The sequence below is a fragment of the Erinaceus europaeus genome, chromosome 9, assembly GCF_950295315.1.
Source record: "Erinaceus europaeus chromosome 9, mEriEur2.1, whole genome shotgun sequence".
NCBI classification, from domain to species: Eukaryota; Metazoa; Chordata; class Mammalia; order Eulipotyphla; family Erinaceidae; genus Erinaceus; species Erinaceus europaeus.
Genome location: NC_080170.1, coordinates 65,052,881 through 65,069,779, shown reverse-complemented (window position 1 = coordinate 65,069,779; position 16,899 = coordinate 65,052,881). Strand labels below are relative to the sequence as shown.

General features: G+C 38.5%; 1 protein-coding gene and 1 long non-coding RNA gene across 6 annotated transcripts in view; one reads left to right on the top strand and one right to left on the bottom strand.

Annotated features, from left to right (window-relative positions):
* LOC132540219 (uncharacterized) overlaps positions 1 to 16,899 on the bottom strand; it is a 994,902-nt gene that overhangs the window by 394,244 nt on the left and 583,759 nt on the right. The gene's annotated exons all lie outside the window — the stretch shown is intronic.
* The window catches only part of RNF145 (ring finger protein 145), a 104,982-nt gene that overhangs the window by 69,107 nt on the left and 18,976 nt on the right, over positions 1 to 16,899 (top strand). For all 5 annotated transcript variants that reach the window (XM_060198070.1, XM_060198067.1, XM_007528658.3 and 2 more), the window contains 2 exons: positions 2,681 to 2,772; positions 14,652 to 14,887. In XM_060198070.1, the coding sequence (XP_060054053.1) occupies positions 2,681 to 2,772; positions 14,652 to 14,887 (328 nt within the window). The remainder of the gene's footprint in view (positions 1 to 2,680; positions 2,773 to 14,651; positions 14,888 to 16,899) is intronic.

Genomic DNA, 16,899 nt, shown 5'->3' with positions numbered 1-16,899 from the left:
AGAGCCTAACAGTGTGCTAGTAACTTGATATGTATGTTGTAAGTTCCTTTGGAGTTTTAAAAAGAAAAGATTATATCAACTGTTAATTTCCATTTAGAAGTTTTGCTATATGAAATTTGAATTTAAGATAAGAGAAAGGCAAGAAGCTTAAGTGGGGGTGGGGGCAGACAAACGAGATAAGATTTAAATAATGCAAAGCAGCTAATGCCTTAGCAATAAGAATATATATATATATATATATATATATATATATATATAATTGGGCAGGGAGACAGCATAATGGTTAAGCAAAGAGACTTTCATGCCTGAGACTCCCAAGTCCTGGGTTCAGGTTCAGTACACCATAAGCCAGAGCTGAGCAGTGCTTTGGTGAAAGGAAAGAAGGAAAGATGTAGAATAATGTTGACTTTGCTGAGTTCTAAAACATAAGTAATAAGACAAAAGCAAACAAAGGAGAAAAATTCTGATTGAAAAACAACAATTCTATGAGCTCCTACTAGGGATTGAGGACCTTTCTGGCATTATTTTAAAGTGAAATGAAATTTCAGGGACCAAGTGGCACACCTCGTATACATGTTATAATGCACAAGACCAGAGTTTAAGCCATGGGTCCCCAGTTACTAAGGGGGAGGGGACATCATATGTGGTGAAGCAGTACTGCAAGTCAGTCTCTCTTTCTCTCTGTTTCTCCCTCCCCTCTCAATTTCTGTCTGTATTCAAAATAAGTAAATAAAATACAGTATAAAAAATTAAGTGAGATAGAAATTTTACATAATATCAAGTTAACCTCTTGAAGTGAACATTTCAGTGTATATAGGCATTGAGTGTTGTGTAACTGCATTACAACCCAATTCCAAACATTTTTATCACTCAAAAATAAAGTCTGGTCACCTTTGTTTCCCCTTTCCCCAAACCCTTGCCCCTCTGCTTTCTGTGTTAATGACTTTTTCCTTGCCGCCTTTTAAGCTGGACCTGTGGAAAGGGATATGCTTTGGCCAAAAGAAATTAAATGGCTTTAGAGTTCTAAGTAATAATACCAGCCTACCAAGTTAGCTCTCTTTTAAATAAAAATTTACTTTTCTTTTTTCCTATTTTTATTTGATAGGACAGAGAAATTTAGATGAAAGGGGAGATATAGAAGGGGAGAGACAGAGAAACTTGCAGACCTGCCTCATTCACCTCGTGAAGCATTTCCCCTGCAGGTGGAAAGCGGGGAGAGGGGGCTCTTAAATAAGTGTGCAACTGACTGGCCTCCTATAAATTTACTCTTCAATAATATTTCCAACAGATTTGTAAATATAAATGTTACCTGTTTGTGAAATCTCAGGCATCATAAATTTCTTTTATTATTTATTGACATAAAGGTTTTAACTGAGACAATTCCAGCATTCATAGATACCATTTTCCCCTTCTCCCTCCATCTTTCCATCTTATTTTCTCTTCTTCTCTCCCTCTTTTCCCTCTGCCCCCTCACCCTCCTCCTACTCCTCTTTCATAGAAGGTGAAAGACCAGGGAAAAAGAGGAAGAAAGAGATACCCTACATCACTGCTTCACCACTCATGAAACTTTTCTTTCCTTGCAACCCTAGAGGTGGAGTTTAGGGGCTTGAAGCTGGGTCCTTGCATGTGGTAAAGTGTTTAAATCCTATACATTTTGGATTGGCTCTTTCTGTGTTGTGACTGTTTGACAGCATCCTTGTCCTATGTGTCAGTAGCATCCCCTTCTCTCCTTCCCTACCCCTGCCCTGCTCAAGTTGTAACAATTAGAAATTTCTCTAGATATTAAGATATACCCTAAGGGGCAGCATCACCCATGGTCAACAACCAGTGTGTTAAAATAATTTCTCCTAGGGGCTGGGCAGTAGCACAGCAGGTTAAGCACACATGGCACAAAGTGCAAGAACTGCCGCAAGGATCTCAGTTTGAGCCCCCGGCTCTCCACCTGCAGGGGGCTTGTTTCGCATGCAGTGAAGCAGGTCTGCAGGTGTCTGTCTTTCTCTATTCCTCTGTCTTCCTCTCCTCTCTTGATTTCTCTGTCCTGTCCAACAAGGGCAACAAAAATGGGGAAAAAGTAGCCTTCAGAGCAGTGCATTTGTAGTGCAGGCACCAAGCCCCAGTGATAACCCTGGAAGCCATATATATATATATGTGTGACACTTCTAAAATAAAATAATTTATCTTAATGAATAATTTAAGGCAATCATTAAAAAAGAGGGAAAATTTTTTAATACAACTGACTTGGGATTTTATTGAAATTAATTATAGTTGGAGATGGAACTTTTGGGGAAAGTAAGTTGGAGTGGTGAAACAACATTGCAAGAGGGGAATGCATATGTACTATGAATTATTTTTAGATAAGTAGTAGGATTGAAAAATAATACCTCAGTTGACTTTTTACTGTCATAAATTGATGGGAAGAAAGAAAAATTCCACAAAAGGAGCTTTATTTGTCTTATCTGCCTAGTAGAATTCAGTTTTAGTAAATTTTGTTTCTGGTGCATAGGAGATAATTATTCTAGTGTAGCTATTTATTCCTAAACTTGTCCTCATAATAGATGTAGAGAACAGTAGTTAACATTATATACTTTTCGAAAGAAAAAAGGGGCTGTGTCTGTTTATCCTCCTCCCCCATATATGTTCAGAGGGTATCTAATAAATTCTTATCATTGTGCCTTTTTAGGGACTATGTTAGGAGTGAACTGGAGTTCGCCTATGAAGGGCCAATGTACTTAGAACCTCTCTCCATGAATAGATTTACTACAGCCTTGATAGGTAAGTATTGTAATGCGATATAGCAGTACAAAATGTTGGAAAACTCCACATTACTCATGGTTAAACTTTTCCAAATACACCTATTGTTAAATGTTACACTTTTCTTAGTCTTCCCCCTAAACATAGATATTTCTCATTTTATAAGCTTATAAAATTATGCGTAGTCTATACTTGTTTGTGTGTCTAGGGTAATTTAAATATCTGGGGAAATTAATTTTAAATAAAGCTCAGTTATTGTTTTGTAAGACAAAAATGAAATTTGTAATCTTTCATTATTATTAATGATTTAATATTGATTTCAAAATTATGAGACAGGGATCTAATTCCATACCTTTCCAACCACCAGAATTCTGTGTACCAATTACTTTCATTTTAAACTGTAGTAGTTCTCCCAAGGTCACAGGTACTGTTTGACTATAACTATCTATATTTTTATACATTTGATCATTTTTTTCTATGGTCTTGCCATCCCTTCATTTCTAAGTGATTCCTGCACCTGTTGCTACTTTTGAATGCCCTTTCTTTCTTTCTTTCTTTTTCTCTCTCTTCTATCTCTGGGTCTTGAGGTCTTGATGGAATTGGAGTTCAGAGCCCTCTGGTCATCTCTCCCTCACATTGCACCCCATCTGGAAGTATGGACCATCATTTTTTTTTTTTTTATCTTTATTTGTTGGATAGAGACTCTCAGAAATTGCAAGGGTGGGAGTCGGGTGGTAGCACAGCAGGTTAAGTGCACGTAGAGCAAAGTGCAAGGACCGGCCTAAGGATGCCGGTTCGAGCCCCCGGTTCCCCACCTGCAGGGGAGTAGCTTCACAGGCGGTGAAGCAGGTCTGCAGGTATCTGTCTTTCTCTCCCCTTCTGTCTTCCCCTCCTCTCTCTATTTCTCTCTGTCCTATCTAACAATGACATCAATAACAATAATTACAACAATAAAAAACAAGGGCAACAAAAGGGAATAAATAAATATTTTCTAAAATTTTAAAAAATTGAAAGGGGAAGGGGTGATAGAGAGGGAGACAGACACCTGCAGCACTGCTTCACCACTTGTGAAGCTTTCCCCCTGCAGGTGGGGACTGGGGGCTCGAACCTGGGTCCTTGCGCACTATAACGTGCGCTCAACCAGGTGCACCACCACCTGGCCCCTGGACCATCATTCTTTTGGGGATGCAAAAGGGTGGAGTTCTGGCTTCTGTAATTGCTTCTCTGCTGGACATGGGCATTGGCAGGTCTATCCATATCCCCAGCCTGTTTCTATCTAGTTTCTATCTAGTAGGGTAACACTCTGAAGAGATGAAGTTCTAGGACACATTAGTGAGGTTGTCTGCCCAGGGAAGTCAGGATGGAATGAGTAACATCTGCAACTTGGTGACTGAAAGGTGATAAGATACAAAGAAAGATAAAACAATAAAATTCATCAGTAAACAGGAACCAAAAAGCAGCAATAGAGCAGATGAGAATAGGGGTCTCTTAGAGTAGAGAGAAACTGGGACCCTGTGACTTAGTAATTTTTGTTTGAATTTGGTAGCTGACATGCAGTGGATTAAAAGATATTATCTGGGAAGATGGTGTCAGAGTTGGAAATAGGGCTAGAAAGCTGGAGTAGGGCAGCTCCCAAACTACAGTCTGAGCAGCTCACAGCCCATGGTCATAGCTGGGAACATTCTAGGCTGCATTCATTTCAGAACCAGTCTTCCTCAAGTGGCAGAGCGGAGGATTCAGCCTCCCTTCAGAGAGTAGGACAGCCCCTGTCATTGCTGCTGTATAATGAGGGCAAGGTCCTGGAGAGGCCCACAAGAGGGCTTATGATGATGATGATGACCCTGATGGAAGTGACTAGAGATGTTGTAGAGAGGGATCTATTAGAGGTCTCGGCCCATCATCTATGTGGGAATCAAAGGACCCCCTGACTAGGGCCCCAGATAATAGGGTGGCCTGGTATTGACCAAAAAGGAAGTGTATTGACCAAAAAGGCCAGTGTCTCTTACCCTTTTCCACCTTTTGTAGTCCTTTATCTAATGAGCTTAGACTTTCTCCCAATTTCAAGTGTAGAATGTCATTTGTTATATCCAAACCAGTATTAGGTTTTTAGGGTCTGGCCTCAAATTTGGGAAGAAATATACCTAGCATTTTTTATTATTATTTCTTTATTGGGGGAGTAATCACTTAAAATTGACAGTAAAATACAATAGTTTTACATACATAACATTTCCACATAGCAATACAACGCTCACTAAGTCCTCTTTCTGCCATCATGTTACAGGACCTGAATCCTCCTCTACCCACCCCCCACCCCAGAGTCTTTTACTTTGGTGTAATACTCCACCTAGGATTTTAATGATGTTTAAGTTAACCTTAAGTTTAACTTCATTGACTTGTTCGATGATTCTGATAAAGTTTGACACAATTTGTAATGTCTTAAAGCTGTTCATTGTTAGGGGCTGGGAGGTGGTGCAGTGGATAAGGCATTAGACTTTTTCAAGCCCCCCTAATCCTCACCTGCAGGAAGAAAGTTTCACAAGTAGTGGAGCAAGACTACAAGTCTTAACTCTCTTTCTCTCGCCTCTCCCCATGGTTTTTCTCTGTGTCTACCCCCCCCCAAAAAAAAAAGAATATTGGCTAAGACCCCAAACAATGTAGAAATAGTACAGTGTGAGATTGTGAGGTTTCAGACTGTACCATGTTAAAGTTGCAAAAAAGGAAGTGAGAGAAAACCTGCACTGAAACTTTTAAATGTACCCAAGTAGTGGTTATTAAAGTTCAAATCGTGGCTGTTAAAGGTAAGAGGTATTTTCTCTGGAATTACCATTTGAAGATGTTTCTTCTGTGGGTTAGGGGGTAGATACTTTGGCACTGCAAAATCTGAAGTTGGCATCTCTTCCTAAACTAGCTAGCTACGTGTGATTATCGAGCTCTTGAAATGTGGCTAGTTCAAATCAAGATATGCTTTAAATATAAACCACTCCTTTCATTATTTCTCTCTTATTTTTGGTGATGGTTTTTAACTTGCATTGCACCAAGTGAAGCTTGTGGGGTATTCTGAACTCCCCAAACACATTCCGTTTTCAAGGTTTAGTATGAAAATGTTTGCAGTCTTTCCTAGTTTTAAAATATAGATCAAATGTCTGTATAAACATATTTGGTATTTATTGGTTTAAATGAAAGAAATAGCTAATTAATTTCACTTGTTTCTTTAAATTTTTTAGATGAGGCTACCAGAAAAATTAAAACTCCTTACATATGTGGCTCATAGTATAGTTGTAGTCTGAAATAAAACCTACTATTGGGTTGGATCCCTGTAGTTTCTTGACTATGGAGAGAAATTGGCTCACATTATTGGATATGTATAAGCACTGAATGCAAGCTTCCTTTGGACTAAAATTTCCCAAGAGTGGAGCATTTCTTTAGGGCTTGTCCAAGAATGATCCTATAGAAAGATGAGAAGATCTCATTAGGGACCTAGGATTTCCAAGGTACCAAGGAAGGAATCAAAAGCAGAAAAATGCATAATGAGCACTGAAGGTGCTGCAGGGGAGAGACCCGGTGAAAGGAGCAGTCTCTGGGGAGCCCTTGTTAAGTGCCTGAAGAATGCAGACCCATTGTTATACTACAGCCATGGGGAGTACCAGCAGCATCTCCTTTAGTTGAGTAAGAGTTTTACTAGCCTTTCCCCACCTCCTGACCAGTCCCCTTTCAGTCCTGTGTTAGTCTGGAAGAGAGGGAGCAAGAGCCTGTATGGTGTGAGTTTTCTCTCTAGTTTCCCAGGAGGCCTGAACTAGAGAAATAGAAAAGCCTCAATTTTAAATCTTTTCACGGTTTTGGTTACTATTAGAGACCCAACAATAGGGATGCTATGAGATTTGCTTCATAGACAGCAGAAAATAATTCATTTTAGAGTAAAATTTTAAAGGCAGACAAAAATCATATTGTTTTATGACCATACCTTACAAGTTGTTATATTCATATTTGCTAGGTTGAGTGGTTGATAAAGTATTTTGCTTTGTGATCAATGTGCTTTATTACAAGCCTGGAACATAATTCCTTAAATTTTTTCTGTCAACTGAAATAGACTCGAACAAACACTTCCACATACACATTCATATTGACACTGCTGACAACAGTCAAAGGTAGACATGACCTAAAGTTCCAAATGGTGAATGGTAAACAATATGTGGATAACTATACAATAGAATTGACTAATGCATAAATAGATGAAGGTAGGAGTGACAACAACAAGATTGGGTAAGAAACAAAACAAAAAATAGTCCCCAGATGTAATTATTCTCACAGAAATATTGATTAGAAGTTAAAGACAGGTAAGAAAAACACCACTGTGAACATTCCGAAACTTAGGGATGAGTTTGATACATCTTCTTCTAACACAAGCTGGGGTGAACTGCATTAGAAGGATAGGAGGCGGCCAGGTGGTGGCACACAGGGTTGAGCACATACATTACCATGTGCAAGGACCTGGGTTCGAACCCCTGTTCCCCATCAGCAAGAGGGAAGACTCACAAGCGGTAAAACAAGTCTGCAGGTATCTCCCTTTTTATCTACCCCCTCTCTTAATTTCTCTGTCCTATCTAATAAAAGTAAATAAAATACTTTTTTAAAAAAGAAAAGTTCTGTCAGTGACTACAGTAGTTTGACTCAACTAAGATTAGGCCAATTGGAAACAAAACAAAATTCATAAATTAATAAGTAGAGTACTTTCTTTTGACTTTCATTTTAAAGTAGTTTTGTTTTTGTCATAGTAAATTTCAGGAAAAAAAAACTAGAAAATTTAAATATGCCATCATTTGTTAGGGTTGCAGACTTCTTGGAAATTATTTCCAGCAGTGGAATTCTAAAATCCAAAGAATACATAGTTTTGCTTTATTCAGAATTACCAGTTGGAATTAGGAGATCGAAACAAACAACTTATTCTTTTAGAACTAGAGGAGAGATTCCCACTAACAATCTGACTCTTTCCAAATGTTTATTTGTTCAAGAGCACATGAGTCATATTCCTCTATGAGACAGTAAATGAAGCCTATCAGCACCCAAGCTGAACTCTGGGGATTTCCAGAGCCTTAAGGAAGTTTATATCATGTGCAATAAGGAAATTTAGACATCAGAGTTAGAGATCAGTTAATATAGGATGTGCCAGAATGACAAATCCTAGTCATTCCTTGTATGGAAGCATTTCCACTAAGCTCTTGATTTTTTTCAGTTTTAACTTTCTGACTTCCTTTTTTGGTAGAGCCAGGGTCTTGTACATGCTGCTCCAGGCAGCAGTTTCATTCACATAGATTGGGGCACCACAGCCCCAGAACTTCTTCAAGTGCCATAATGCTTCCCATGTGGTACCTGGCCATGTGTGGCGTTATAGGCACCTTACTCCATGAGCTCTCTGTCATCTGCTTTCTAATTTAGTAAAATAGAGAAAGAGAGAGAATATGTATGTATGTATGTATGTATGTATGTATGTACGTACAGCTTGGGACCTCTTACATGTGTGATTTCACCATTCCCAGCCTGTGTTTTCTCCCTCCATTCAGATGTAGAGAAGGGGGTAGGGAGGAGAGATATTTCCTTGTCATGCTGGGGCTTGAACTTGTGCTACATGTATGGTAAGGCATGTGCCCTACCTGTAGATGAATCTTTCCAGCCCTCTACTCAGTTTTTTTTTTTGGGGGGGGAGGTGTGTTACATTTCTTTAATCTGTAGAAGTTTGCTATTCATTGACTGCTGTGTGTGTGTGTGTGTCCTAACAGTTTTATTTCTTCAGGGTATTAATTTTTTTTTTTTTTTACCAGAGCACTACTCATCTCTGGCTTATGGTGGTGCGGGGGATTGAACCTGGGACTCTGGAGCCTCAGGCATGAGAGTATCTTTGCATAACCATTGTGCTATCTACCCTCCGCCCAAGTGTATTATCTTTTTAAAGTTATTTTAATTTCTCAAATAATTCTTTTTCATTTTCTCTGTTTTATTTTGTTTTGCTTTTCTGTCATGGACCATAAGCCTATTATTCTCAGGCCTCAATTAGAATCACCTGTTTGTTTATTGCCTCCAGGGTTATTGTTGGGGCTTGGTGCCTGCACTATAAATCCACTGCTACTAGAGGCCATTTTTTTCCATTTTGCTGCCCTTGTTGTTGTTGTTATTGCTGTTCTTGTTGGATAGGACAGAGAGAAATTGAGAGGGGAGGGGAAAATGGGGAGCGAAAGATAGGCACATACAGACCTGCTTCATTGCCTGTGAAGCAATCCCCCTGCAGGTGAGGAGCCTGGGGCTGAAACTGGGATCCTTCCTTACACCAGTCCTTGCACTTTGTGTCATGGGCACTTAACCCACTGTGCTACTGCCCACTCCCAGTATCATCTGCTTATAATAAATAATATAACTACTGATGCCTGTGCTCCACTTGAGTTTGAAAAACCTTGAGTTTTACTTAACTTTGCTGGAGGGACGTGATGATGCCCTTGACTAGTCATTTATATTAAAATCAGTTATTAAGTTGTTGATATAGTTATTAAGTTGTTGATATCTTTAGGATTTACCACTTGTTTCTATCTTTCCCTAGTGAGGTAGGACTCTAGAGAGGTGAGGTTCTGGGACACACTGGTCAGGTTGCCCAGGGAGTTCAGGATGGAATCATAATAGATTTCCTTCACCTTGGTATCTGAAAGGTAGTTAATTATGAAGTAGGAGGGGGTTGGGCGATAGCACAGGGGGTTAAGAGCACGTGGACCGGTGGAAAGATCTCCATTTGAGCCTCCAGCTCCCCACCTGTGGGGGAGTCGCTTCACAGGCAGGGAAACAGGTCTGCAGGTGTCTTTCTTTCCACCTCTCTGTCTTCCCTTCCTCCATTTCTCTCTGTCCTGTCTAACACTGAATGACATCAACAACAACAATAATAACCACAACAAGGCTATAACAATAAGGGCAACAAAAGGGGGAAAAATGGCCTCCAGGAGCAGTGGATTCATGGTATAGGTACTGAGCCCCTGGAATAACTCTGGAGGTAAAAATAAATAAATAAATATAAAAAATTTAAAAAAGATATGAAGCAAGACAAAATGGTTAAGAAGTAGGAGCCAGAAAGTGGGAACAGAGCAGGCGAACCTAGCGGTTTCAGATAATATAAGCTAGGAAGTCTATTTTAGTTATGTTTCAGGGGTCCATAACTTTAGTAATTTTTTCTTAAGCTTGATAGTTAACATGGGGGTGGACTAAGAATATTGTTGAAAGTGGTAGTCAGAGTTGAAAATAGAACTTGAAAGGTGGATTAGGGCAAAGGTAGCTCCCCGACTTGAAGAGAATATATAAATACAGTTAACTGTTTATCATATCAGTGCAACCCAGGACCCAAATCTATGAACATTTAGCACAGGAGCCTGTAAAACTTCTGAGTTCCTGTGTAAACTCATAGTCCCTGGTCACAGCTGGGAACATTTTAGGCTGCACTCACTCATGGAATTCTGACTCTGTTGCTTTTCTGTGGTGCTGGAGACCTAAACCAGGGCATCATGCCTATGAGGCTTAAGCTCCACCACCATCCCAATCACCTTACATTAATCCTCTTTTTATGCAGGCAACTTAACCTCTGTGTTCCTGGGGCCAGACCCCCCTGTCTCTCAAGGAAACAGACATTCCTCTCTTTCTCAGGGTCAGCAAGAAAGCAGGAACCCAGCTAGAACCACAGTTAGTTGCCTTTTTACCTCCTAGTTTTCTGTTCTCTGAAGTAATGCTAACATGCTTCTCTACGTGCTTTCTTTATTACTGTGGATTTTTCTCTTTGTGACTTCAGCACATAGGTTTTTCACATTATTTGAGTATTAAGGCTAAAGTCAAATACTTCGTGTGTGGAGGGACTACTGCATGCTTTCAAACACAGAAGACTATAAATAGAATATTGATTATGAAATATTAAGAGATAAAATAGTGATTATGCAAAATATTATAAATAGAATATTGATTATGAAATATTAAGAAATAGAATAGTGATTATGCAAAAGATTGTCATGCCTGAAGCTCTGAAGTCCTAAGCTTAATCCCTGGAGCTACCATAAACTAGAGATGGGCAGTGCTATGGTTCAAGGGGGGAAATATACTGTTAATAAATGATAAATCTTGTGCAAAAATAATTGACATTTTTGTATTTTAAAAATAGTATGGAGAGTATATGAGAACAAACCACAGAATAATGATTTTGCTTTTTATTGGCAAGAAGGAAGATAATTTGAATAAATTAATCAGGAAGGTAACATACTCAAAATTTCTTAATAAATTGTGAAAGATACAGTGAAGAAGAAACTACTCCAGTGAAATACAGTAGCATGGTATAAAAAAAAGTTTCAGTACAAACACAGATGTACAAAAGATTTTAAAGAATATTAACATGGCATTTCAAACTAATGAGAAAAAATGGATAATTTTGAAGTTAGTTTTGAGACAAACTAGATATCTAGAAAAAGAAAATTATATTTTTTTATCTTACTCCAAAATAAATTCTAGATTATGAATTTTAAAAATATAGTTGATAGTATAGCTTGATTAGGGAGAGCTATATAATTGATCTTGATACCAAAGCTAGAACCCATTAGGGAAAGATGGTTTTGGCTGTTCACAGTAAAAATGTCTACAAGATGATTAGTGAGATAGCATAATGGTTAGGCAAAAGGCTTTTATTAATGTCTGAGGCTCTGAGGTTGCAGGTTCAAAACCCAGCATTCCCACCAGAAGCCAGAGGTGATCAGTGCTCTGGTCACTCTGTGTTTTTCTTTCTATATCACTAAAAATAATTAGTAAATAATCAAGTCTGTAAGATAAAAATAGTTGCTAAAAATATTGAAACACATGAAATTTGGGAAAAATAACCATCATAATTAAGGATTAACACTTTTAAAAAGAAGATTGATTTATTGACACACAGAGAAAAACTGATCAGAGCATCCCTCTGGCATATGTGATGTCAGAGATCAAACTCAGCACCTTATGCTCTAGCAAGTCAGAATGGGCAAAGACTACCTACAGACATTTTGTCAGATAATTGAAAATTATTATTTTTTAATGTACTTGGTAATGTTTCATGACTTAAGTACACTGATTTTGAAAACAGAAAATATTCTTAAATTATATTCCCATTCTTAAATTATATTCAGTATTGGCAAGTCAGGAAAATGTGCACCCTGTACGCTGGGTGTTTAGCTTCTGAGAGTAACCTGATGGTATGTGTCCAGAGCCTTAAAAATGTTCCTTTTGAGGGAGTTAGGCGGTAGCACAGTGGGTTAAGCGCACATGGCGCAAAGCACAAGGACTGGAGTGAGGATCCCAGTTCAAGCCACCGGCTCCCCACCTGCAGGGAAGTCACTTCACAGGCAGTGAAGCAGGTCTGCAGGTGTCTGTCTTTCTCTCCCTCTCTCTGTCTTCCCTTCCTCTCTCTATTTCTCTCTGTTCTATCCAACAGCGATGACAACAATAATAACTACAACAATCAAACAATAAGGGCAACAAAAGGGAAAATAAATATTTTTAAAAACGTTCCTTTTGATTCAGTAATTTCTCTCTTATGAATCCAGTCTAGGGGGCGAGGTAGTAGCACACTGGGTTAAGCACAGGTGGTGCAAAACACAAGGACTGGCACAAGGATTCCAGTTTAAGCCCCCAGCTCCCTACCTTTAGGAGGGGTCGTTTCACAAGCAGTGAGGCAGGTCTGCAGGTGTCTTATCTTTCTCTCCCCTTCTTTTTTTAAAAATATTTATTTCCTTTTTATTGTCCTTGTTGTTTTTATTGTTGTTGTAGTTATTATTATTGATGTCATCATTGTTGAATAGGGCAGAGAAATGGAGAGAGGAGGGGAAGACAGAAGAGGAGAGAGAGAGACTTGTGAAGCAACTCCCCTGCAGGTGGGGAGCAAGGGCTCAAATCAGGATCCTCATGCCAGTCCTTGCAGTCACCAACCTCGGAAATTACAGTAGTAACTGAAGCAAGGATTGAAGCAGTTTAACCAATACCAGTTAGCCCAACAATGTCTCCAGTCCAAGAAAAAATAGCAACCAAATCCAAATGAAAAAAAGTAAGGAAAAAAGGGATAGCAAGAATAGACAGTTATGCAGAACTACTGTCCACTGTAAATATTAGGAGTAGCAAGAGGAGAAAGGGAAGTAAAGCAGAGACACACAGAGAATCCACTCTGAGTCAGATTTCTTCCCCCAAATAATTCACAAGCAAGTATCAGTGAATTCAGAAAGCAGAAGAAGGAGGAAGGAAGAAAGGAAGACAGGAAAGAAAAAAAAAGAAAAGAGAAAAGAAAAAAAAACATTTTAAAAGAGCAGTGAAAGGGGAGTTTTTTTATTTCCTTTTTTTTTTTTTTTTTTTATTTAGCTAGTAGAAGGGAGAAGGGGGAGAGTGGATAGAGGAGGTAGGAAGAGTGAAACAGGTTCCTCTCACAATGGATAAGACACCCAGTCGCCTAGCAATAGAAAATACACTAAAAGTTAATTTTGGTCAACCTGAGGGATAGGGGTCAAAGGGACATGCATATAGTAATAATAAAATAGAACAGAGTAAAAATCCGTAACAGTGGGTCTGCAGCTTGGATGGCTCCCGATTAGCTCAGGCACCCTGAGCCTAGACAGTGGATTGTAAAAAAAAAAAAAAAAAAAAAAAACTTTCTGGCAGTCTTTCCCAGGCAGGGTGAGGCTTTGCTTGGTCCAGTTGGGCCTAAGTCACTTAGGCAGGAAAAAAAGAGCCAAGGGATTCAGAAAGGAACAGGATTGGAATGACACTCCTGGTGAGCCAGGAATCTTGGTAAAGAAAAAACGTCAGCAGGGAGCCTGCTAGTATCAGCTCCCCACTCCTGGGGTCTGGTTGTAGGCGGGGGTGGGTGGGAGGGGTGGGGAGGGTGAGGTTCAGAAATAATCAAGAAATTTCCTTTTTTTCTCTTATTTTCTAACACAAATTGAGCTATAGTCACCTCCTTGGTGTCACGCTTAGCACTTCTTGTTCACTGCCCTGCTGAAGGCCAGGATCCTACCCTTTCCAGTAGTTGTTGTCAGAGCTCACGTCAGCAGCTGCTTCCAAGTCGGCATCTTGGCTCCGCCCCCTCTCTGTTGTACTTTATAGTTTGAGATATTGACATTGCTATCCTTAATTTTTTGTCTTACATTTTAGAAGTTTTCTATAATCATGTATAGTCCTCTGTGAGAATAATTTATTGCTGAAAAATTTCAGTCTTTTTTAAAAATTATTTATTTATTTATTATTGGCTAAAGACACAAATTGAAAGGAGATAGGGAAGTAAAAAGGGACAGAGATAGACACCTGCAGCCCTGCTTCACCTCTGCAAGTGGGGACCAGTGGCTTGAACCTGGGTCCTTGTGCACTGTGATGTGAAAATTTCAAAATCTTATTTGTGAATCATTTGGCAATGCTCACTTGATTCTATAAAAAAACAGATTCAAATGTTCAGATAAGAATTTATGACCTTGAAATGTAACATCTTTTGGGTTTTATATTTAACTGTAAAGTTGAACATTTACATATTGAGCCCTTTTGTAAAAACAGCTATATATAAATAGTAACAGAATCACCATAATATTGAATTGGTTATTATTATTGCTTTCTTGGCATTAGACATGCCATCTGGAATTTGCTGATTTGCTGCTTTTTTTCAAGTCAGATCCTAGGAAATTGATGTGTAACATAAAACGTGAATAATTAACTGTGGTCAGATGAAATTAAAGTTGATTTAAAATATTGCTTAATATACCTTAGATTTCAACATCTATGTTACTGTCCTTGCTAGTCTCTTTTTCTTTCATTGTTGTTGTTGTTTGTTTTGTTTTGCAGTTATTGAATGTCTATAATAAAATGCATACTCCTCCCTGTTCTAGGTCAATTGGTGGTGTGTACTTTATGCTCCTGTGTCATGAAAACAAAGCAGATTTGGCTCTTCTCTGCCCATATGCTGCCTCTGTTGGCACGCCTCTGCCTGGTTCCTTTGGAGACCATTGTCATCATCAACAAATTTGCTATGATTTTTACTGGATTGGAAGTTCTGTATTTTCTTGGCTCTAACCTCTTAGTACCTTATAACCTTGCTAAGTCTGCATACAGAGAACTGGTTCAGGTAAGGCTGACACAGTTAAGTAAAATTCTTTATTATTACTGTAGTATACTGAGTACAGTATTATTCCATAATATGGTCATGGAAATATTTTGACAATTTCAAAATAGTAGTTGTTTTTACCCCAATTGGGAGCATCAGAAATTCCTCATTGTGCAGATCTGTTGAGAGGCAGTAAAGTAAAGTGATTCTCTGGACACAGTCTGGGTGTTTGCTCTGCTGTGAAAATTTGCTACCTGTGTAACCTGGGGTAGTCACTTCACATGGTTTAGTCTGTAAAATGGAGCTAATGATAGTTGCCCTTAACTCACAGGATTGCTGAGATTAAAGTTGCATGACCAGTGATGGTCATTAGATATCAGCTACTAAAATGAATACAAAAATAATAATAAAGAATTGAATACCTCTGGGACAAATTCTGGTTTTTTTTCTGATTATAATATTTTAAAATTTTATTTAATTATTTTTAAATATTTATTTCTTTATTCCCTTTTGTTGCCCTTGTTTTATTGTTGTCATTACTACTGTTGTTGTTGTTGTTGTTATTGTTGTTGGATAGGACAGAGAGAAATGGAGAGAGGAGGGAAAGACGGGGGAGAGAGAGACACCTGCAGACCTGCTTCATCTCTTGTGAAGCCACACCCTTGCATGCGGGGAGCCAGGGGCTCGAACGGGATCTTTGCGCCAGTCCTTGTGCTCTGCGCCACCTGCGCTTAACCCGCTGCGTTACCACCCGACTCCCTGATTATAGTCTTTAAGTAACTGTAGGTGAGACCTTTGTTAGCACTCCATGTTTCTGTCTCCTATATTTTTTCCCCAGCCTTTGCTTCAAGTAGATTTTTGCCAAGCACAAACAGTAAATATCCAGGACATAGATAGTTCTATTCAATTTAATCGATAAATTTCACTATATAAAATAAATCTTAAAATTGTGTCTATATCCAAAACTATATATTTATATCCTGGAGGTACAGGAAATTGTCTGACTGAACAATACAACCAATGAGGCAGCTTTTATTCTGGTTATTGTGGTACTAGGGGCAGATTACCCAGAATTTTTTTCTTTTAATTCTTGGCTTTAGCCTGACCATCTACTTTTATTTACCTTACAGAATAGGCACTTTTCTTGGAAGTAAGTCATCTTCTAAACAAGAGGTGGAATTTTCAGACTCTGAATCGGGGTGTCTCATAGGGAAGAAATGTAGTTGTATAAAGAGCAAGAACATAAATTGAGTTCTTTTTCTCTGACACTGTGGTAACATACTAGTTTATAATAAAGAGTAGATACTACATAGTAATAATAATTGGAAACTAAATGTTTGATTACTGTAATCAAAGCCTCTTTTTCGTATATGTTTACCCTTTTTGTTACTGTCAGACTCAGGTGTTACTAGGTGCTGTAATTGAAAATAAATTATGTTATGAAATTTGTGACCAGGAAACAGCTGTGGATAGGTAGGAAATGAAAATTTCCAGATTATTTAGTCATCTATTTCTTGAATGTAAAGAAACAACAACAAAAAAGTCTACCACACAGTGATCAGTTTTTTGTTAATAATAATCTTGCATCCATTTGGGCAACTTTATTATCCAGAAATTGAGAGGAGGGGGGAGATAGGGAAAGGGACATCTGCAGCTCTACTTTACCACTTGTGACACTTCCCCCCTACAGGTGGGGACCGGGCGCTTGAACCCGGGTCCTTGAGCATTGAGGCATCTGTTCTTAGCCAGGTGCGCCAGCATCTGGCCCTGGACAACTTTGTTTTCAATACTTTCTAGCTATGGTAAAATAGAGATTAATCATGAGTAAGTTTTAGAAAAGATTTGATTTAGAGAAAAATTTTTAATTTAGACTGACTTCTGTGTACTTTAACCTAATACTTAAAAATCATTAATATTAACGATAGATATTTTGAAACTAGAACAACTAGCAAATCTGTGTATTTAAATTCACAATTTTTATAGTTTATTGAAACATCCTGGGTAACACACTGAGATTCAAGCAAGACTAGTTA